A 24,236-nucleotide genomic window follows, 5' to 3' on the forward strand; every position below is an offset into this window, starting at 1 on the left:
TTACTTTGTTTTCTTTTAAGTATGATACTTTATTGCATGTTGGCCACTTGTTTTTTCTCTAATGAAGCTCATTGGTTTTTATTTCAAAAAAATATTTGAATTATAAAATTTAATATATACAACCATGAGTGAATTACCATACACAATTAAATACATGATTTCAAAATAATTAAATTAAACTTGTGAGTATCATGTCTTTATAATGCGATATAAAAAAATTAAACTAATTTAAGAAAAGCTGGCCATGTGCCTAGGAATGTGTCCAGCTAATAATCCTTGGGGATTATAATAATATAGATGTAATGGTATAGACTGGGTCTCTCTCACCATTTTTACCCTAATACTTCACCACTAGTGTTGAAGCGACCCTTTAATTCTTCCTCCATGGCTACTTTTCAACCCTCTCTAGAGTGTGATAACATCTCCAATATCCACAGTGAGCAAACAGATTCGGATTTGATCCAAAAAGCAGATGAAAGATATAGGGAAACACTCCCCAATCTTCCTAAAGGCAAAGGCTGGATGACTCAACATCTGGTTCAATACCAAGGTTTTTGGGTAAACCCTGATGCAGCTTTGAAAAATTTGATGTGGATCCAAGACCACTTCAAACCTAGACCCACCGATATTTTCTTAGCCTCCTTTCCAAAAAGCGGCACCACTTGGCTCAAGGCACTTATTTTCGCCATCGTCAACCGCACCCGCTATGGTTTTGCCGACCACCCTTTGCTCACCACTGGCCCTCACGATTGCTTCCCTTTCTTGTATGCTCACTTATATGAAAAAGATCGGTCTCGTTTCGATCTTGATGGGTTTCCTTCACCACGTCTTCTTTCAAGTCATATCCCTTATGTTTCGTTACCAAATTCCATGACTGATAATCAAAGTTACAGGTTCATTTACATCTGTAGGGACCCCAAAGATGTGCTTGTTTCGACATGGCTCTTCATGAACAAGTTGAGGCCTAAAGAATTGGCACCCCTTTCACTTGAGGAAGCATTTGAGTTGTTTTGCCAAGGGATATCCCCTTATGGACCCTTTTGGGATCATGTTTTAGGGTATTGGAGAGCAAGCTTAGAAACCCCAGAAAAGATATTGTTCTTGAAATACGAAGAGTTGAAGAAGGAGCCCTTTGTTATTGTTAAGAGCTTAGGTGAATTTCTTGGTTACCCTTTTTCGTTAGAGGAAGAAAGTAAAGGAGTGGTTGAAGAAATAGTGAAACTATGTAGTTTTGAGAATTTGAGCAACTTAGAAGTGAATAGAACAAGTGTGCAAAAGTTCAGCAAAGGTGCCACAGTTGATAATCGCCATTTTTTTAGAGAGGGAAAAGTTGGAGATTGGAAGAATTATTTAACAGCTGAGATGGTAGAACGTTTAGATGAAATAACATATCACAACTTACTTGCTTCTGGATTGCTATTTCCTTCCTAATCTCTATTTTCATTTATTCAACTACGTACTAAATACCTTTTCTATATATTTATTATGTGCCCATGTTAATATTTATCTTTCATTATTTTATATATATAATCAACATATTTAGTTATATGTTTACAAACATATGTTCACCGGCATCATTAATACTTGTAAATAAATTTATTTAAGTATACAAACCAAAATATATACATAAATTTAAATACATTCACCAAAACATATACGCCCAAACTACATTTCCCATATCCTTTCACCCATATACTTTTATTTTTAAGATTTTAGTCCATCTACTTTTCAATTTTTAAAATTCAAGTCCAATTGTTATACGGTTAAAATTATTTTGTTAAATCTACCAATATGCTAACAATGTTACTTTTACGAGGGAGTAAAAATAATCAATGTATGACAAACATGTGACGATAACATAAAATTTCTCTTTGTATTTTTAAATGTTCGTTTACTTTTAGTTTAATTTAATTTATTTTTTAATTTAACATAATGAATTCATTTTATTTTGGGTTTTAAAACTCTTGTTTTCTTCTTCAATATCTCTTTGTTAAGTAAATTTAAACATATTGTTTATTGAAACAGATTAAAAACTTCAAAAAAATAATCATTCTTGCCATTAAATTTTATATCAACTGTCACATGTTGTTTATACCTTTAACTATTTTGTATAATAATTAGTGTGTTGGGTTAATTTGTATAACATTTTGAACAGGAAAATTAATTTTTTTTTTGGGGGTTAGATAATAATAATTTTTTGAGTAGAATATATTGCCTTCTTTGAGTAGGATGTAAACATCTAATGAAATCATATTGAAAGCATTAATCAAGAATTTAGTTGAGTCCAACTGAATATCGATAAGGCAATAAAAGGCAGCACTGGTTTAATCTCTTTAACGGGCCTTGCTAGGGACAATGATAGGAGATATATTGATGTTGATAGAATGAGAAGTAGCAATATTTAATATGTCTTAAAGTGGGTTTAGATGGGTGGTACGTTTATCTGTGATCAATGTAAAAATATCGATAGCAGTAAGATTAAATACTATAGCATGAAACAAAAAGTAAATTAAACGCACCACCGCCCATACAAACCCACCCTTAACCTATTCTTCCTACCAAACAACATATTGAACTTATCAAGTATATTTAAAATTTTTATTGAAATAACTTATCCAAGGCTAAAAATAAAGAAAAATATCATGTTATACTAATTTATTAATATCTATTTTGTCAACATAAAATTTTTAGTATTTTATAAATTTTATCCATAAATATTACAAATTTTACTTTAAACAAATAAAAACTAAATGAACAATTAATTTAATACAAAACTATGTTTCATTTCTATATTATTTGAAAAAGTAAATAAAAGTAGATCCAAAAGGGAACCAATATTCCAAGAAAATCTCAAAACATTATATTAAAAATTGAAATAAATTATTCGTAGGATTTCAAATTTTAAAAATAAATTAAAATATATATTTCTTTCATAAATTCATATTTTAAAAGTATTATGGAATTTAAATTTGGTAAAAGAATTCTCACAAAGATTTTATAATGCCAACATTATAAATTGATTGTACCTTTAAAATTAATAATTTTATTGGTAAAGTACACCACTAGTGAGTAAAAAAAATAAACTAGACACCAATAATCATTTTCAGTTAGTCTGCACCAGAAAGCTAACCTATCATGGTTAATGGTCATCTTGACATCCTATGGTAGAAACAACCCCAATTTAAGATGATACGAACCGCCTCGGGGAGAGTCAAGTCGTATGTTGAGTTGCCCGATCGTCTACGAGAAAGTATCGTTCAATTCGCTTTTGGAATGAAGTTGATAGGAAAATAGGATAGAAGCTATGTATAATGGTTTAATGATGGATATGGAAGAAAGGGTTCTTAAAAGCAAGCACAAACCAATATTAGAAAATATCGACCTAAATGCTTATAGGCTTTCAAGGTGGAGGATGAAAGTGATAAACCTCGACCCGCTACTTAGCAAAGTAGGAACCTCGGTATAAGGGTGAACGCCACACTCGGTTGAGCGATAAGTTCAAAAGAAGAACAAGGTTGACACCAACTAAGAACTAGATAGGCCAACAAGTCTTCAACGAAATATGGGAGAAAGATCCTCTCTAAATAGTTTCATTAACAAAGAAACAATAAAACAAAGTTCAAAAAAACCTCTTTACAAATGAAAGAAAACAAATATTTATAGGCACATAGATGACCATTCAAATTCGACATCTAGGTGTTCACACAATAATAAAAACGTTCACACTAATGTATTAAAATAGTTCATAAATTTGGCAGATTCATGCATTAGTTGAATGGACACTTTCTTCCCCCTAAGTGTGTGCATGAATGCTTAGTCATAAAGAAAGGCTTCAAGTGACTTGTATGTGCACCAAAGGTTGCATTCATCTCCTTGGGACATTCATGCACTTGTATGGAACATGTATCTTCATAATTAAACACTTTAATGGCATGTAGGTTCATAAATGGCAGCATGAACCTAGTAAATTCATTCTCCCCTTTGTGCATGCACTTAATTCAATCAATTGTTGAGTTAATTCCTTCCTTTGGACGTTCTTGAACCCATCCATGCATGTGTAGTAGCTTATAGGTCAATTCAAAGTGTGAACATGTTCAAGGAGCTCTATGGTCAACATGGAATTAGCTAGCAGCTACTTCTTGGCCGAATAAGTGCCTTGGAAAGTTAGGAGACAACCACTATACATGCACTTAAGCCATTCATGCATTCTATCATCCCATGCATTTGATCCATTCATGGACTAGCCTTTAATGTCCATACATGCATTCGACACATGCATGAATTTGTAGAAACATTGCATCTAGCCGTACATGCACCAGCATTTAATACTTCTTCATTCATGAGTGTAGAATGCCCAAAAGAGATGTTTTTTCATCCATACATTGTGTCGTCCTTGATCATTATCTACAAAAAATAAAATAAAATCAAATTATGAGACATCATGTGAACACATTAATGTCATGCATTAAATCGGCTACAATGTGAACATAATTAAAATATGTAATAACTATGAAATATTAAAACAAATATTAATATAAGTCAAATTTGATGCTTAAATAATTATGTTCAGATTTTATTTAATGCATTAAAGTCTAAAACCGGGTTTGAGCTAAAATGAGCTAAGCTTTAGCCCTTAAGCTAAAGTTGAGCTGAGATTAAACTCCTAAGCTGAAGTTGAGCTAAGGTTTAGCTCGTGAGCTGAATATGAGCTAGGAGTGAGCTCGGTTTAGCTCAGGCAAGTTGGATTAAGCTCAAATAAGCTGGATTTGAACTGGACGGAGCTCGTAGAGCTTGAAACGAGCTGGGATCAGCTTGCCAACATGTCAATGCTCGGCTTGACAAACTTGCTCGATAAAGTTCGCGGGGCGTGCTCGTATCATAAGAACCCTAGCTGGGCTGAGCGGTAGAAGAAGAAGAAGAAGATGAAGAAGAAGAAGAAGAAGAAGAAGAAGAAGAAGAAGAGAAGAAATGGAGATACCCTAACTACGATTGTTTTGTTCCTCTAAAGCAACTCCATTGAATCTTTGTCCTTCTTTTTTTTTTCTCTCTTCTTCTTCTCTCTCTCTCTCTCTCTCTCTCTCTCTCTCTCTCTCTCTCTCTTCATAACTCTAGTCATTGCGATTCATGGCCTTCTTTAGCCAACCGATATCGCTAAATGGCTACTTTTTGCCTCTTTTCAAATCTCACCTCAGGTTTATCAATAGGCCTTCAAAACCATGAGATTAAGACCTCAAAGTGTCGAACAAGGCTTCAATAGATCTCTGTCGTCCATCGTTGGATCACCACCATATTTCGGCCACAACTCTTCTTCAATCAACCATGACTCTATTTAAATCATCGAACTGGTGGCTCGAGTTCTCCAACCCGTAAGACACAAAATGGGTGTGTATTTCTTCTCTTTTGATTTTTTTTTGTTTTTTTTTATTTCTCTCTTTTGATGCAAGCCAATTAGGGATTCTTGTTTTGCTTTTGCTGATTTGATTTGATATTTGGAATTTTTGTTTTTGGTTGGGATAGGGATTTTGTGGTTATGGTGGTGGTGTCTTGACAAAGGAGTGACAATGAGTGATGTTGGTGTGGTGATTAAATGATAGTGAGCTTGTGGAGGTGGCCAACGTCGAGGTTGGTGATGAGGGAGCTGAGAGGGATGAAGAAAAATGGTGAAAAAGCCCCCCTCTTTCTGTTTTTGCTGTTTAGTTCATTGTCATGTCATCTGTTCTATTAGTTTGAAACGGAAAATGTTGGTGGGTGATTGTTTTGTTATTTTCCTAAAGTTTATTGACATGGTTGAAAGTTCAATGATTATTTTGTTGTTTTCTTGAAGTTGACTGTTGATGTAGTTTACCTAATTTTATTTTAAATTTTAAAATTACAATCATAAACAATCTATTTATAAAAAAATTACAAAACCTTACATGGTCCAACTAAAACTTGACCCGATCTAGCCATGTGCACTTCTAGTTAATTAATTAGAAAAGTGTTAAAAAGATCTTTGCCATTAAGGTCATAACCATTGAGGAAACAAATGACAGAGAGATTGAGTCCTTATAGACTTTTGAGATGTATTTTGAAGAAGGCAAAAGGAGCAGATGCAGGGGTGTAGCTAGGGGGGGTTGGAATGGGCCCCGGCCCCCCTAAAATAGAAAATTACATTTTAAGCTTTTGAAATTTTTTAAAAATTTTAAATTAATAAAGGTAAAATTGCACTTTGGCGCCCCTTAAAATTATAAAAATTCAATTTAGTCCTTTACAAATTATAAAAATATAAATTATAAAAAATTAAAATTTCAACCGGCCCCCTAAAAAAATTTTCTGGCTTCGCCCCTGAGAAGATGGAATTATTATTTTGCAAGTGATAAACGCAATGACCACTGCAATTAAAGATCTCCAACAATAAACTGTTTTGCTTACTCATAACTTCAACAAAACTTTCAAAAAGCAATCTAAAAGATTCAAGAAATTTGGTCACCAAAAGCATTCTCAAGAGTAAATCCAAAGGAGTCATATCAAAGAAGAGGCTAATAAGGAAGGAAAAAAAAAAAAAGGAATCTAGTGCCATTAGTGTTCAAATACCCCACAGAGCTAAAACTACATCACTCATTTATAAACGACGAGAAAGTTTTGGCTTAAACACACTATATAAATATAGCTGCCCACTCAAGTTCCAAGATTCCACCTACTCAATTGCCAGATTGACGCAGCTCTGGTCGCACAAAATCAGCATCAGGGGGCACTGAAATGTCAACCGTTGGCCTCATTTGAGCACAAACTTCGATAGCCCCATGAACTGGGTCTGACAAGAAGTTGCTAAGCAGATCCTGGTTGATGGGAGTGCCATTGTCCATAGCCACCAAAGCCTGTTGGGTTAGGATGTAATCGAACCGAGGGGCCCCTTTCCTGGATCCCAATCGTGCTGTTGTAGAGCAATTGTCAACCATGAAAGAAACTCCACGAGCATGCATAAATGGATTTAACGAATCCACTGCCTCTATCACACTCTCGTTGATGATCTCAGAGTACGAGTGCCCTTTCTTCCTCAATATCTCGATCTGCAATTATTCAAACCAATATAAAAATCATCAGACAAGTTTGACAACCTTCGTCTATATCAAAGGCAAGCATCATACCTGAGCCATCATCAAGGCCACATAGACACCGGCAGTAAATGGATTCAATGGCCCTAAATCACCAGATGGACGTGCCTTTCGGACTCGCTCACCGACTTTCCACATGCGTGTTTGATCAATTTTTCCCATTGGGAAAGCAGGGAGACCATCCTTCTCCTGTGAAACAATTGTTAGAGTTTGTTGTAATTGTTAGCCGGTAGTTAGGAATTAGTTATCAAGGCAGCTAGTTGTAAATACTTGTATATATATGGATGTACATGGTTAATAAAGATTAAGCATTATTTTACATTTTATTTTTCAACATGGTATCCGAGGCAGGTTTTCCGTCATCGGGATTGGAGAATGTTTCTATTGATTACACTCACCAGCTATATTTGCATCCGTCAGATACGCCGGGATGATTTTAGTCTCACAACAGTTGACTGAACAGGAGAATTATAACGTTTGGAGTAGGTCTATGGAGATTGCTCTTTTAGCGAAGAATAAATTAGGGTTTGTGGATGGCACTTGTCGCAGGGAGAATTTTGATGATCAGATTCGTAGCCAATGGGATCGCTGTAATGCTTTAGTCTTGTCTTGGATCATCAATACTGTGAGCCGAGATTTGTCCGCAGGTATTGTGTTTGCTTCCAGTGCTGCATTGGTTTGGGGAGATTTGAAGGAGAGATTCAATAAGGTCGATGGGGCGAGGATTTTTTACTTGCATAGAGAGATTGCCACTGCAAGTCAGGGTGATTCTTTGATTGCTGCATACTTTAATCGATTGAAGTTGTTGTGGGATGAGCATAGTGCTCTTGTGCCCTATAGTTCTTGTCGTTGTGATTGAGCTCAAGATAACTTGTTGCATTTGCTGCAACAGCGGTTATTTCAGTTCTTGATACGCCTTGCTTCCAGACAGTGGAATATTAGGCTTACTGAAGCCTTGCTTGCAGCCGAGTTTACACAAAGTAAGTATGATTACTCTTTGTTTACAAAAAGAGTTGAAGGAAAAATTGTGGTGTTACTTGTATATGTGGATGATTTATTGATAGCAAGGAATGATGTTGATATGATAGAGGAATTAAAAGAAGTTTTAAATATGACCTTCAAGATGAAAGATTTGGCAGACTTGAGGTACTTTCTTGGAATTGAGGTGTTGAGGTCTAAGGAAGGAATTGTGTTGAGCCAGAAGAAGTATGCGCATGAATTAATTGAAGACACTGGCTTAAAAGATGCTAAAACAGCTTCAACACCAGTGGAACAAAATCTAAAGTTGACAACTGTGGATTATGATAAAGACATACAAAGTGAGGATGCACTGCTAGAAAACAAGACAAGCTATCAGAGGCTGATTGGAAGATTAATCTACTTGACTCATACTAGACCTGACATAGTGTTTGCTGTGCACTATCTTAGTCAGTTTATCCAGCAGCCAAAACGGTCTCACATGGAGGCAGCAATTAGGATTTGAGGTATATCAAGAAAGGTCCAGGCCAAGGTTTGTTGTTCAAGGCTAATAATGAAGGAAAATTTGCTGCGTTTTGTGACTCTAATTGGGCAGCTTGCCCAATGACGAGAAGATCTGTCACTGGTTATTGCATCATGCTGGGGAGTTCCTTGATTTACAGTGGCTAGGTCTTCAGCTGAAGCCGAGTATAGGAGCATGGCTACTGTGGCAGCAGAGATAGTGTGGTTAACAGGACTGTTACAAGAGATAGGAGTGCAGAATTTGAAGCCAGTTGAATTGTGTTGTGATAGTAAAGCAGCAATACAGATTGCAGCAAATCCTGTTTACCATGAGCGTACAAAAATATCGAAATAGATTGTCACTTTGTACGAGAAAAAATACAGGATGGGCTTATTCGGACAGAGCATGTATCAACTACAAATCAGCTTGCAGATATCATGACTAAGGCCTTAGGGTCCCAACAGCACAACAATTTAATGTACAAGTTGGGGGTTAAGGATGTTTTTCAACCTCCAACTTGAGGGGGAGTGTTAGAGTTTGTTGTAATTATTAGCCGGTAGTTAGGGATTAGTTGTCAAGGCAGTTAGTTGTAAATACTTGTATATATATGGATGTACATGGTTAATAAAGATTAAGCATTATTTCACATTTTATTTTTCAACAACAATTCCAAACACAATGAATCTTACTGGTCCAGAGTGTGAATAAATCCATAAATTAAATAACAATAACTATGTGCAACTTTAAATTCCAAATAATGAGAAACTCGAATTCATTACAAGTCAAAGTATCAACAGTTGATTAAAGAAAATACTTACATAAAATCGTTGCCCAGCCAAAACAACACTGCGGATTTCACTTCCACTAGCTACATCTTCGTAACACTCATACAGTATATCCATGCATGGGTAATAAGATGCACTATAGGCAAGCTCGAATTCCCCTTTTCCCTCTTCTGACAAGGAATTGTACACAGCCAAGATGCCCTATTAAAGGAAAAAAAAAATAGAATACAGTAAATAAATGCAAACATTTAACAGGTCCAACTGCACCATGGTAGAGCAAAAGAGAAAAGTAGATAAAGATTAGGAAATATAAGAGGTTGAAGAAATTGGACACAATGGACAACCTTTGTTGAGATGGTCTTTGATATAATTCCTGTAATGCATTCAACGGTGTTTTTGTAAGCAAGATCCTCGTTCATTCCGTTTTCGGTGTATCTTCTAAACAAAGACTCCACAATTCCATGAACAGCACCGAGTAGAATGCCTAGAAATGATTGTCAAAGCACAATAAGCTAAAAGAAAAAGCATATAAGTTGATCGCAGAAGTGCATGGTAAATTACTTACCCCGCTCCCCGAAGATGTCACTCTTGTACTCCTGTTCTAAAGTAGTAACAAAGGTGAAAGGTGATCCAAGGGCAACCGACCACCCCAAGGCAACATCAGTAGCTCTACCATCAAAGTCCTGTGCACAAAGAAAATTAGTCAATGCCTTAACAGGAAAAGAAAAGAAAAGAGAACGGAGCAAGACAAGGAAAAAAATACCTGATGGACTCCAAAACTAGAATTGATTCCAGCACCGTTGATCTCTTTCCCTTGAACATAAAGTCTCCTTACAGATGGACCCATTCCTTTAGGACACACAGCAATTACACTAATGTTCTTTGGGAAATCAAGGCCCATTGATTGCAAGTGTCCAAGAAGAAAGCCATGGGAAAGCCCAAGGATGCTATTGGGTTTCATGTGGGAGAATATCTTCTCATGATTGTCAGCCTGCAAAATCACATAGAATTCAATTCTTTGCGCAAGAAAAATCATATAATTAGTAAGACCAATGACCAACCAGTTATTTTCATTAGTAGTTTAGCCAAAAGAAATATTATATTGAAACAAACCTGTGCAGCATCAGAAATTAAGAGTAATACAAGATCACTTCCAGAAATAGTTTCCCACATATGACCCAAAGTGCCATTTTCTTCAGAGAACCCAGCAGCGCGAGCTTCAGCAAAAGAAGGAGAACCGGTCCTGAGTCCAACCTGTAATTTTATATTATTTAAATATTTCTCAAAAATATTATATTATATTTTATAAATGTAAATGCCTACATCTTTAAAATAAATAAAAAATAAAACCATTAAATTTTTGTACGTATTATAAAATTTTTCTATTTTCTATTTTAACATTCTAGGTTTTTTTAGCAGGTGCACCTAAAAAACCAAAACTTAAAACACGTAAAAAGGCTAAAGCTTGAAATGTTTAAGAATTTGAGTAACATTAATTTATTTTCTTTCCAGCTTAAAACGCCATCTTTTTTCCTTTAACGTTATGAAAGCCAGAAAATGAGAATAGCGGGATGTTATTGTCGCTATTCTTGCGGCCATTATTCGCCGCTATTGTTGTGATTTATATTCACAACCATTTTCTTCCGCTATTTGAATTGCTGATAACAACGTAACTGAACTAAAGAGATCACCTTGACAATGATATTAGATTTTGCATCAGCAAGAGAATCCCTTAAATTTTGAGCTTGAGGAGGTCCCTGAAAGAAGTTTGTTAGCAGTTAGTAAGTTGGAGATTTTATCCCTCTACTTACATTCCGATATACATTGAACAAAGGGGTACTTCATGAAACCATAATGAAGAATATGAAAGATATAAACAGCAACCCATGTTGCTGGGGCAACAATATCTATTACAAGAAGCAGAATACCATTTCTTTCTTTAGTTGAGTGAAGATGCAAAGTATTTTTATACAACAATACATGGATACCACTTGCTTAATAAACCAAAAGCTATATAACATAACACAACGCACACGATGCCATCAAACCAGAGGCAAATTTAGAGGCCATCAAATGAATTTTTTTTTTTCCAAAATGATGGAATTATAAATGAATACAAAATAAAATTACACCAAATATTTTATAATTCAATTCCAGGATAAAATAATATTTATATTTACTCCATGCATACACGAATTGCAATGTCTAATATATATACAAGAGTGGAGAAGTCATAAATGGCCATATATAAATAAAACGAAAATAAAGCCTAAGACAAAAAAAAAATGATAAAAATAAAATTCTGGGGGTTTGGTTTGGTACCTGGGAGCCCCAGCCAATAACACCAATCTGCTTAATCCCTTTGAAAGCATCAGGCAGCAACTTAAACAAATCTCTTCCTCCTCTCACAATGTACTATAAAAAAAAAAAAAAACCCAAATCAATTCTCCAAATGAGATTACAAAAAAAAAAAAACCACTTCGTGGTGACCAGCGAGGGAGACTTTCTCTTTCTTAAAGACACAAGTTTGGAAATCGAGAGATATGTGGGTTTGGGAGGCCATAGCTGAGTCGCAGCAATTATGAATAGTCAGTGTAGTTGGTATGAGAGGACTCAAAAAAACTGAAAATGGACGTCAAGAAACCTAAATTAAAGTTTTGGAGGAAATTGAGGGATAGAGAGCAGTGAAGTAAGTAGGCGCCAAATATTGAGCTTTAGCAAAAAGGGGGCACAAGCGGTTACACCAATTTGGAATTTAGTCTACAAATTTAATCTTTTTAAGTTTGTTTTTCTTTTATTATTAATTTGTTAGTATCACTTTTAAAATAAAATAATTATTATTTGATAGCAATATAATTTAAATAATAAGGATTAAATTTTTAAAAGATATAAAATGTACATGAACTTTTATTTCGATACTTTCATATCAATCCAAATGTTCTGTTCCGTTAGTAAACCTAAATAATAAACTTTGATTTTATTATTTATTTTAAATTTATGTAATAATAAATTGTATTAACGAAGGTTATTAATTATAATATTAAGTAAGCTTCTGAGGTGGGCCAGCCCTGCCCTCTGCAACTTTCGGCTTTAGTAGGCGCTACTGTATCAAATGTAACGCAATGGTGAATAATAAAATTGTCAACCATCAGTATTTAGGGAAAAAAAAAAGAAAAGAAAAAGAAATATTGTGCCTACAATCAAAATTCTAATTAAATTACCCATAAACGAGAAGTAATGGTAAACATGTGAAAAATCTTGGTTTTTACCATAAATAATTATATTTAATTATAAAATAATCAATGTTGCCCTTTTTGTCGTCCAATTATTTGAGTTTTGGGTGTTTTCATTGTTTAGTTTAGTTAAGGTTTTGGCAAGAAGGTAGATTCATTCAAGCTTGAGGAATAGACGTAGGACAATGGAGTTTCTCTGTGAGGAAGAGAGGAAAATGCATTGAAGTAGGGCCCTTGGTTTGTTGTAGCAAGGATAGTCAAAATGGGGCAAGTTTGCATTGAAATCAGCTTGGATGAACCTCTCATTGTAGACAAGTAAATGTAAAAGAAATGATTTTGAGAAAGATCACATTTTCACATATCTGAAAGTGGTAGCTGATAGACATGCTGAAGGTATTTGCGGGGAGATTGGTGGCCCACCTCAACAATGCCGAGGAGTTAGTATAGACGCACAAAGGATATTTTCCTCAAAATCATGCCTACTAATATTCACATTCTGCATCTTGTAACTTCATTTCACATTCTTCTACTCAATCATTTTTCCAAAAATATTTCTCTCTCAAATTAGTCACCAAAACAATTGTAATTTCTCAAAATTTTAACACACATAAAATTAACTAATCATATTATTTAGACATGAAACAATTCAAATGTAATTATAAAATGGATAAACTACATCGGTAGTCATTTAACTATTAGTATTTTTTTATGTTCGTTCAACTATAAAAGTTACAAAATGATTAATTAACTATTTGAATTTTTCTTTTTTGGTCATCAACTATTAAATTACTAAAAAAATAATTTGGCAACTTTTAAAATTGATATAATAATAACTTTAACCCTTAACATTTATATATTGTATCAATACTAACATTATTCAATATTAAAAGTATAATTATTTACTTCAAAGTCTGAATGCAAAATATATCATATAAACTTTTGATTTCTAATATTATATAATTCAAATGTGCAATTGTTGTATTTAAAGGTATAAGAAGAATCACTCCATTCCAAAAAGAAAAAAAACTTATATTATATATTGAAAATAGTATTTTGTGATGTACAATATTTTTTTATTGTTCTGCACACAGTTTAAGAAATTTGTTTGGAACAAAAAAAAATTATACAATAACTAAGAATTGTAATTTGAAAAGAATTATTCATATATAAAATTAATCAAACATATTAATATAAGATGTGGGATCATTATTAATAAGCAACATTTACAATAGTTTGCATTTATATAATTTGATTTATTTTAAAAGTGATTAAATTTATAGGGTAATAATGAATTTTTAAGAAAAAATTTATGTTTTTATCATATTAACTAAAGAACACTTTTATATCTCACACTCACACTTACACTAAATAAGTGTTAATTTTCTCATTATTTTCATGAGCCTTTAGAGTAATAAATTCATGAGGAATGAGTTACAATTTAGGGTGTTTGGTTCGTTGAATTTTAAATAACAGGAATGTAAAATTACAAGTGAAATGTGAGATTACATTCTTTGATTCATTTAGTTGGAATGTAAGATTTAGTTCATTTAGCTAGAATGTAAGATTCAAATATTTAGTAGACAGAAGGGAATATTACCTAAAAGTAAATTTTACTATATTATCCTTGCTACAAAATATGGACCATTAACCAAATAATTAAGTCAACTATATAGCTAAAGAGCAAGTTAGTTCATCAAATTGCCACTAATTCTATAATCCTAACAGTTGGAAGAAAAAAAACCTAAAATCTTGTAAAGAAAAAAAATTTAATTGAAAGTTATGATCTTAGTGAAGTTTTCTATTTCTATCGAAGCATCAATTTAAATTACAAACAGCAAAGCAAATAAGCTACAAACTTTAATCTATGATAGTAATATTAAATTAAACTCATAACAAAAAGAACATTGAAATTTGAAAATTGAAAGTTAATTGAAACTCACAAACAATACAATGCAAAAGAAGAGATGGCCATAATAGTCATTATACAAGGTTTCCTCTTTCACTTTTCTCTATATACTCTCATTAATTAATTAATTAAAGATTCATAACAATTAAGAGAACCTCTAAAAAACAAGCGAGAGAACCCATAACAATTCAATCCGCAACAATCAACAAACATAAAACCTACAACAAATATTGAATTTTTTTTTTTTTTGAAAATCTCTCAATGCAATAAATCACAAAGTAATATGAAGACACAACTAGAAATTGAAAATATTAAATCTACCTAACTAGAGACGGTGAATGATTAGGAGAGTGTGAAGTTGAAATTAGGAAGAGAAAGCTAGAGAGTTTCTTTTTCAAACTTATGAAAGAAAAAGAGGTATTTTAATTCTTGTTTTACAAAGGTAATTTTGTCTTAAAATTCAGATTCTACTCCTATATTACAGGATGGCCGTAATGTGAGATTATGAGATTGTCAGGATGTTGAAATCTCATTCCATAATCTTCAAACACTACAATCTTATTTTGAAATGTAAGATTTAGAGGACCAAACGCTCCCTTATAATTATTTGTATACAATAATATCTATTATATTAAAGAGAAAAATAATAATATTTAAAAAAAAAGTATTGATTCAAATAATCTACAACTTTACACAATGCATATATAGAGTCAAATTCGAATCAAATTCAAAAGAGGAAGTTCAAATTAAAACTGAATCAAATTCAGATAGCTATTTGGATTCTTTTGCTAGTAGACAAACGAAAAGAAATGTGAGATTCAAGTTATATGCAAAACTTGCATCAAAAACAGCCAAATGGAGAGACGCCCATAGTAATTGCGGACCTTCAATAAAAGCAATAGTTATATATACATACATATATATACATATGTTAGAGCTTGACCGAGTTTACAAATATTCAAATCTTCAATCTATAATATTTTTTTGAACGAAACTGTAAGACCAATGAGTCAAAGCGGATAATACCCGGCAGGTATTGTCATATAATAAACATGGAAATAATAAAAAAGAAAGACGGGTGAGAGTGAAGGAGATCAGATACAGTAAATAAACGCCTACAGTATGAAACAAATAGTGCTAATACATAAATGAGCTTGTGCGGAATGCTTCAAGCTAAGATCAGACAATTTCGAACACTACACGTTTAGTAAAACATGAAACCTGTGTAATAAACACAGCACAACCCGAGAAATTTATGCACTAGTAACGCAATGGACACCAACATGTTTAATACACATTTGTGTTGTGTTGTGTTGTGTTGCGTTTGTGTTTACACAGCTTACACAAAACAAAACACCGAACGTGACACGTATACACAGGTTGCCAAGCCTACTTCAATTCTTATATTGCTTTATTCCATACTTTCTGATCTGAAAAGAAATGATTGAAGATATAACCTTGCACTAGCTGCAGCAGCAAGGGATTCTTCATCTTGCTTCTCTTTTGTAGCAGCAACAGCAGCAACATAAGCTTGCCTTGCTTCTTCCATTTTCTGCAGCTCCTCGTCATTTACATCATCCTGTTTATGCCAAAAGCAGATTCTTCATGACTAGACAAAATAAACAATGAAATCCGCACTTTATGGGCCTAAATGCAATGATCTTAAGTTATAATAAAGCAATAATAGCCTTAAATACAAATCCATTCATGCAGCTTTCTATTGTGGCAAATCCAAAAGAATGAAAAGTCATGTTAGGGATTTTGTTCGGAATTTATTCGGAATTTTGTTCCCTTCTACCATATAAAACCATTAGATATATTAGGCATAGGATAATAAGCTTACCATACAAGGGAGAGGATCCAAAGGGTATGGTTCTAAATCATAATCATCAGCATGTGTAGTGGGATTATTCTTTGTTAAACCATTTAACAACAGCATAAATGATGAAAATTCTCCTTGCATGGAATCAATATTATTTTGCAGCTCCTCCACCTTTTGCTTCGATGTCATTGCTTCCCACTGTGTCTTTTCCAGGCCAGCCTGCTTGTCTGCAAGTTTAATCTGAGGAAGACCTTACTTATCAATAATGATTAAGGGAACAAGAAGAGGTTCACAATGAAAATGTTTTATGTAGACATCTTTCTAAGTAGTCAAATGATTCATAGGTAGACAAAAATACAAAAATGGAAAACAAGAACCAGATATGCAGCAACCTTTTATAATGGAGGATACATGTATTCCGAAATCAGATGACAATCATATTTTAACAATCAATTAAATAAACAATAATTACAAAATCTTCCAATAACACAATTAAGTCTTGTAGATGAAACAAATTCTTTTTCATGTCAATTATGGAATATTTCATCCTAACTTTTTAATCTTTACACAGGTAATATAAAACCACAAACTCCGAATTCACAAACAGATCTCACTGTTCCCATTAATGATGTATTATACCTTGGCATCAGAGAGTTGCAACTGAATAGACTTGATTAAAGAGTCCTTTTCTGCAGCATCTCGCTTCAATTTACCAAGTTCAGCACGAACATCATTGATCTGGTTCTTTGAAAGCTCTGCTGATTTCAAAAGTTCATCTTTCTCTAGCAACTTCTTTTGCAGATCCTCCACTTGTTTCCTCAATGAAATTAACTCTTCATTCTCTTTTTCTGTTGCCAAAGCCTCTGAGGAAAATATTGAGCAGTCGTCACCATCTTGATTATTACTACCATTCTTGTCGACTTTATCTTTTTTCTTTCTCATTGGAATTGACTGAGCTCCATTCCTCCCTTTCATATCGGTAACCTACGCGAATGAAAATAACAAAATTATAGCACATTTATGTAAAGAAAATTAACCATCTCAAAAATGAAAAGCTATTAAACTAAAATATGAGCATGAATTTGATAGTAAAAACAATTGCACATAAAAAATAATGTAAAACAAACCTTATTGGTGAGAATTCCTTCGATAATCCTACAAAGAACTTCCATTGCATATTTGTTCAACACAAACTCAAATGTTGAATATCCTACCATGGTACGATACAGACACAAATGGAAGCATAGCAAATTCATATCAAAACACCAATTTCAATAGGCTATGCCTAATTTCCAATTTTTCATATTTGGAATGCAAAGGCATATATAATTTCAACTTAGATACAGGTATAACAAGGAGTAAATCTATCTAATTCACTAACAGTATAAGCCTATTAAAAAAATAAAGTAAGTAATACATAATTCCACAAATTTTCAAGTAAACTCAACAGATTAAATTGAAACAAGTGTATATATATTATAATCTCACATTTCCAGATAAGGATTCCCTTGAAGGGGTCTTGGTGTATATCATCGAACCACGCCTTGTAAATGAACTACTTGGTTTCCTCTCCTGATCGAACACAAGGTTAGAAAATAAATTAAAATTAAAATGAAACCCATTACTAATTTCCCGGTGTTGTTCACTAATTTCAAAAAATTAAGGCAAAGAAAAAAAAGTAAAATTAAGTAAGGAGAGAAGAGGAGGAGATTACGATGAGGGATTGAACAAGAGGGATCATTTCGACGAGATCGTTGTAGAGGACGCGATCCAGATTGGCGTTAGAGTAAGTGAGTGAAGAGTGAGCTGGAAGGTGAGTCGGGGAGGAGTTGCCGTTCATGATGTTGCGATTATCACCTGAAAGAAAGGATTTGGGGTCTCCGAAATTCGAATTCTCTTGTAAATTTACGAAACGTTGAGGCTCAAACATTTCTTTTCTTTTCTTTCAAAACAACGAGAATAGATAAAGAGAAAAGAAAAATCAAAGAGAAAATTCGAATTTTGAAACAAGTGAAGAAAAAAAAAAGGAAGAGAGAAGTTAAAGTTTTTTTTTTTTTTTTTCAAAACCGTTTTTCGTTGTTTCCACTTACAGACAACGGATATTTCTTGAAATCGTATTTTCGAAACTATTTTGTAAGATTACAAAAATACCATTTCACTAGAATATTTATATATTATTATTTAAGTATATGAGCTCTATATCTCACGTAAAATAGAAAATTATTTATCTAAATTTTTAAAATTTTAAAATTTTAATTTTAAAATTATAAATATATAAACTATTAAAATTATAATTTAATTTCGGCCCCTTAACTAAATTTTCTAGCTTCGCCTTAGCTCTCACCCATTATTTTTTGTGTCCACTATTATCTAATGCGATTTCAATAACCATTTACAAGTAAGTAAATTAGAAACCGAATTGTATTTTACTTCCTCTACTAAAAATAAATTAATTAGTCTAAGGACGTTAAAAAAAAGCAAATTGGTTATTCGATTAAAAATTTCATCTATTTTTACGATTAAAAACTGGTCTTTACAAGTCAAAATAAGATACACATGGCATGCCACATGTCACTTTCTGGTTATTCCATCAACTGGTCTCTATTTTTATTATATTTCGTTTTTTGTTTTCTTCTGTTTTGTTTTGAGACTACTGTAGACTTCTCTAATTAGTTTTTCAGACCCAAGTAATAAACGGACTCTTTTTTAAAAAAATAGTACAGTTGAATGAAAACTTTTACCAAAAGGCTAAAAAAATTAATTTACTCTTTAATCTAATGTACATTAAAAAAACCATTGACTTTAATAGCATTTATTTAAACTTGTTTTAACATTTTAAGAATGCCTCTCATTATCACGAAAGGCATTATCAAGAAAGATAGCGACGTTTTAAAGAAAACATAGCAAGATATTGGACTTTAGCGACATTTTCTAATAAATGCGACCATAGATATAGCACATGGGTGGCACTTAAATGACAAACGCGGCTAAATTAAGGTATTTAGCAATGTTTTTTCTTTCATAAAACGCCATTAAAAATAAGGCATTGAGAGACGTTTTTCATCTAAAATGCATGACCTTTTACAAACGCTCCTAAATATTCATATTATATATATTTTAAAAAATTACATTCCCTAATAATTATAATACAATCCAAACATCTATAATTTCACATTATTATTTATAAAATTATATACAATTCACAAATGAAAATAATATTTATAAAAATTAATTAAGTTCCAATATAATTAAATGAAATATAACATAAATTAAAAATTACTCATACAATGACATTACAATCACCGGGAATTTAACAAAGGCATCCTCTAATATTCATATAAGTGTATGAAACTGAGTGAAATATCTAATGGCTCTGACTTGCTTATTCCCCTGTTTAGAGGGACACAATTCACTGACCGGTCATGGACTTCCCCATATTTTTAAAAAAAAAATTGTTCGGTGTGACCCGACAGATTGACAGTACCATTAAATTTATTTATTTATTTCATTGGTATATCGATATTTTTATTAGTACTTTTAAAAATATATATATAAATACAGCTTAACACAATGATAGTATAAATTCTTTTCTTTTAACACTCATAAATAATTAATGATTGGTAAAAAAAGGTGAATAATGTTATTAATGTGTCGGACTATACCAATAGCCACAATAACAAACAATTTATTTACGTAATTAATTAATTTTTTTATGATATTCTTATAAAAAAAGCCTGAAATTTCAAATGATGTAAACACCTTTCTTTTGGCTTGATTATGAGTCAACTACTGGGTAAAACACTGTTTGATAAAAGGAAGCTGAAATCTTCAGAAGTCCCCCCTCTCTCTATGTTCTGCAAATTATATTATTTTGTTATTCTGTAATGAGTCAATAATTCATACTCACCGTCTCTTTTTTCTCTTTCCGTAGTCACACATAATAAACAGTGCAAAACTGATATTTATAAATCAAAGGTTCAGAGGCTCCGGCAACTTCTGCACCACATGCGATAGATACCTGCAAGACCCTTATCTCTTTTGCTTCCTCTCCTGCAAGGTTTCTTCTTCCTTTTTTAACCCATAACTCCACCACCACTTCCCATTCTTTGATTGTACACATAGGCTCATGGCAGATTGACAACGTATTAAGAACGGGATATGGGCTTTCCAAGTTCCTATATGATTGCAATTATTTGCCATTACCTGACGTGGGTTTGGATGATGGTTTTGAAAACTACAATAATAGTAATTTCAGACATAGCACAAGCATAAAAAAAAAAAAAAATTGTTCCATTGGTTAGAGTCTTACCCCTTCGTGTGCAAGAGCGATAGCCATAACAGCGAAACATGTTCTTTCAGTTTGTGCTCGAGCTCCACAACCTGCATTGGGTCAATTTGAAGGCAAGTTAATCTGAAAAATCTGAAAGGATAGAAAACTAGATTGTTCAGTTGACAACCAACCTTTTTCTGGAAATTTGAGCAAATTTCTTCCTTTTCCATCATTCTTTCTGAAAGTTGCCACAATTGCCTGTCTAATTATCTACATAACTCTGTCTTGGATGAAAGCTGGTTTTCAAGTTCATTGGGCTTTTCTCCTTTGGCGTTGCAAAGTTGATCCTTGCCTTCGGCTTTATCCTCTAAGTTGTGAAAGTTCTCCACTGACTTTCTTAAAGCATCATCTTTTGATTTCAATTCTTGCTTGGCTTTGTCAAGCTTCCATAGATCAACAGGAAGATGAGGCAAGAAAAGTACATCTTTAGGTTTTAGTTCCAGAAGATATCCACTTCATGTTCTAGTTTTGTGTTAGACTCTGTACATTACGTAATTAGCTTACCATCTGTTTCAATTTTCGAAGCTCAGCGATGTCAACCTGTTTATTTACCGGACCCAACTCCACTCCTCGAACCCGATTTGCAAAATTTAATCAACTTAGGGTCTCACCTAAGTTCTGCTCCGAAGGGCTGATTTGTACAAACATTAAGGTTTTAGAATCACCCTCTACAGCAGATTAATAAAGGCTTTTGAGAAAGGTAGATGATACTTTCGATTCCTTCATATAATAATAAAACTAATACCCCGTCATCATGGTTTAAGTGCACCATATTCTATAACAAAGCGTTCCCTCTTCAACTCTGGACATTCTTCTAAATGTGGTCATAGATAAACAAGTATGTGACGAATTCTATCTAAAGTCTATATTTGAACGATTTCACAGTTGACTTATAGAATATTCGAATAAGAAGCTCCTTCCATGTGCTTGCTTACCTAAGGAATCTTGGAGTTCCTGCAAAACCCAAATAGATAAAGCTGATCAGATTTAATTAAAGAGGAAGCATTTTCAAAAATTAAAAGAGGAGATTTTGCATGGATAATTCATTTACTTTAAATGTTGATTTATCTCCTTATTTGTTTGGAGAATGTGCTTATCTTAGCATATAAATAGGTTGCATTGCCTCGCATGGTTGGAGAGTAAATCTTATTGTAAGTGAGGTTTTCGGGGTGAGTGTTTGTGATATTGAGATACTTTATTGAAGCTGCAATTAACCGTTATATAAGAGTAGATTGGACTTTAGCCCCAACAAATTAATCGTAGATTTTTCAATTGGTACCAAAGTAGACTTCAAGAGTAGTTTAAAGGTGATCCTTTGTTTAGTTTGCAGACATGGAGTCCATGAAGGAAGGTAATTTGATTACTCAACCCTCATTGCTACTTGGTTAAATAAACTACGTATGAGAGATTTTATCATGTCTATTAATGAAGCAGCTTAAGAAGCTATTAAAAATTGGTGGACTCTACCTATTGTGATTATTGCTGATGGCACCACACATCCTAAAGAAAGTAGAATACATACTACTGAAGAAAGAAGGGTTACTCGTGGAAATTTACAAACTCTAAATGTCATTTTTAGTGAAGTTGACTTGGACAATCTTGCAAAACCAACATGAAGAAAATGAATTTGTGCACATCTCAAAACTTCAGATTTTAACTAGCAGGTTTGAAATTTAAAAAATGCATGAAGATGAGTCTATTTTTGAATTTTATTTGTGACACCTTACACCTAATCTAGTTATCGAATCTGAATGCATGACATCACATTACGTTATCAAAGTAACTCAAACTATCTCAATTAATTTTAGCATTCAATCATATTAAATTCCATACATACTCAATTATATGCATAAACATGATTAATTAATGTTAAAAGATCCTATACAGAATGTTTCAGAGTTAAACGGGTCAAATATGGAGATAGGATTCGAACCTGAATTCAGTGTGTCAATTTGAACAGTCTGTCTCAAGACATTGAAGTTCATGTCTCGAAACATAGGTCCCTTATTTCAGACGTTTAGATTCGATGTTTGGATGTCTTGAGACAAAACGGTTTTTATCTCAAGCTTAAAAATAAAGCAAAAATTATTTTAGGTTCAATGTTTATTAGTCTCGAGACAAAGTATCGATTATCTCGAGACCTGACAATGTATGTCTCAAGACATGTTCAAAATATCTAGAACAATCAATTTATTATTGATATCAGAAGACAATGATCTCCTTAACTTGAAACCAAATGGTAAAATGCCAAAATGTGCATTATCTCAAACATAAAAATGATTTCTTAAAGCCATCTAATTCACACCAAAGTTATACCACATCACACCAAATTGACCTTTAAAAACACAATCAAACATTTTAAATTCATAGCATTCCATGCATCACATTTTAATATAAGCAAATCGTTAATTAAGCAAGCTAAACACATACTTTTAACTACTTAAACCAAGCATCAAAACTAGCAAACTACCAACACATGCATCATTGTAACATTTACAAATCAAAGCATCATACAGGCCTCAAAATACTTCTTAATGACTTAGGTACATGCCGTATATAACCTATTAAAGTAAGCACAATATAAAAGATTATCGAGCTGAGAAAGTTGATGTTTCGGATGCTACCGAACTCGCGATCACTTCAAGAACATAAATCAAGCATGGGCACAAAAACAAACTAATTTGTGCACTGAATATTATATACTCAGTGGTAATAACATAATTTGAATTCAAAACATAAAAACATTAAGCTCATAAACATGTTACTAATACTTTATATCCAATTCATTAAATCAATTACACCGTCTAGCATTTTATCAACATCATGATATCATATCATTATCAGAATAATTTCATATTCATTTTTTGCATGACCAATTTCACATCATTTTCATGATTAGGATAACATTCAATTATCAAAATCAGAATGTCATATCATATTATGAGTATCAAAATAACTTTTCATTATTAAAATCAAAATGAAAAATCATTATTTACTTTTAACCTCTATTAACTGGATGCATACATAAGTATATGAGTGTACGGATTAATCCTCTAACACTCTACAATAAGCATCGAAGTGCTGAGAAGGCATAAATGCATTGCTTCTCTAACATTCCACAAAAATGAATCACACCGAAGTGTCAAAATGCTCCCACCAACAACATATATGAATCCTATAACATGCAAACTATACCTTATTATGTCTAACATATTTAATAGGGTAATTTCATAATTCTCATAATATCATTACATGTAATAATCATAGTTTCAACCTTTTATATAAAATCATGCATTATCAATTTCTCAATATCATACTCCATCATTTATTTAACAATAACATTACATTTCACATATTTTTATCATGATATCATAGTAAAAAACATCATAATATTATAGTGAATTTGTACACACAAACATGACAAATTTATTAATTGTACCAAAATTCAACAAGGCATAATCAACATATTCAAAGTGTCATTTATCATTACAATTCAACGAGCTTAGTTATATAATTAAATTCATGAAAGGAAGAAAATTATGAAAGTATAAATTGTTATTCCTCGATAACTTTCACTTTTTTTTTG

General features: G+C 32.7%; 3 protein-coding genes across 4 annotated transcripts; 1 reads left to right on the top strand and 2 right to left on the bottom strand.

Annotated features, from left to right (window-relative positions):
* Nucleotides 1-247: 247 nt before the first annotated feature.
* On the top strand, nt 248-1,546 carry LOC108485214 (flavonol sulfotransferase-like). The gene has a single exon (XM_017789052.2). The coding sequence runs from the start codon at nt 385-387 to the stop codon at nt 1,429-1,431; it is 1,047 nt and encodes a 348-aa protein (XP_017644541.1). The 5' UTR covers nt 248-384; the 3' UTR covers nt 1,432-1,546.
* A 4,883-nt stretch (nt 1,547-6,429) lies between these two features.
* On the bottom strand, nt 6,430-12,094 carry LOC108484082 (ketol-acid reductoisomerase, chloroplastic). Of its 2 annotated transcripts, none has more exons than XM_053031067.1 (10): nt 11,863-12,094; nt 11,682-11,774; nt 11,051-11,116; nt 10,473-10,613; nt 10,123-10,350; nt 9,925-10,042; nt 9,704-9,843; nt 9,393-9,560; nt 7,128-7,283; nt 6,430-7,049 (listed from the first exon to the last, which is right to left on the bottom strand). In XM_053031067.1, exons 1-10 carry the CDS (start codon nt 11,920-11,922, stop codon nt 6,681-6,683), a joined length of 1,539 nt encoding a protein of 512 aa, XP_052887027.1. In that variant the 5' UTR covers nt 11,923-12,094; the 3' UTR covers nt 6,430-6,680. The 2 variants fall into 2 exon arrangements, with proteins under 2 accessions (XP_052887027.1, XP_017643210.1); XM_017787721.2 differs by having other exon boundaries at nt 11,839-12,094.
* Nucleotides 12,095-15,504: 3,410 nt separating this feature from the next.
* On the bottom strand, nt 15,505-18,471 carry LOC108484570 (protein MICROTUBULE BINDING PROTEIN 2C). The gene is made up of 5 exons (XM_017788395.2): nt 18,035-18,471; nt 17,809-17,892; nt 16,960-17,304; nt 16,342-16,560; nt 15,505-16,077 (listed from the first exon to the last, which is right to left on the bottom strand). Exons 1-5 carry the CDS (start codon nt 18,248-18,250, stop codon nt 15,910-15,912), a joined length of 1,032 nt encoding a protein of 343 aa, XP_017643884.1. The 5' UTR covers nt 18,251-18,471; the 3' UTR covers nt 15,505-15,909.
* Between the last annotated feature and the right edge of the window lie 5,765 nt (nt 18,472-24,236).

This window comes from Gossypium arboreum, chromosome 7 (genome assembly GCF_025698485.1).
Source record: "Gossypium arboreum isolate Shixiya-1 chromosome 7, ASM2569848v2, whole genome shotgun sequence".
NCBI lineage: Eukaryota > Viridiplantae > Streptophyta > Magnoliopsida > Malvales > Malvaceae > Gossypium > Gossypium arboreum.

Bases quoted from the DNA above. Each gene is read 5' to 3' on its own strand.
- LOC108485214 (XM_017789052.2), top strand. From the start codon at position 385: ATGGCTACTTTTCAACCCTCTCTAGAGTGTGATAACATCTCCAATATC.
- LOC108484082 (XM_017787721.2), bottom strand. From the start codon at position 11,922: ATGGCCTCCCAAACCCACATATCTCTCGATTTCCAAACTTGTGTCTTT. The intron at 11,775-11,838 runs GTGGTTTTTTTT...TTTTTTTTATAG, and splicing joins CCCTCGCTGGTCACCACGAA to TACATTGTGAGAGGAGGAAG. The intron at 7,050-7,127 runs GTATGATGCTTG...GAATAATTGCAG, and splicing joins TGGCCTTGATGATGGCTCAG to ATCGAGATATTGAGGAAGAA.
- LOC108484570 (XM_017788395.2), bottom strand. From the start codon at position 18,250: ATGTTTGAGCCTCAACGTTTCGTAAATTTACAAGAGAATTCGAATTTC. The intron at 16,561-16,959 runs GTATAATACATC...GGTCTTCCTCAG, and splicing joins TGCAACTCTCTGATGCCAAG to ATTAAACTTGCAGACAAGCA. The intron at 16,078-16,341 runs GTAAGCTTATTA...TGGCATAAACAG, and splicing joins TGGATCCTCTCCCTTGTATG to GATGATGTAAATGACGAGGA.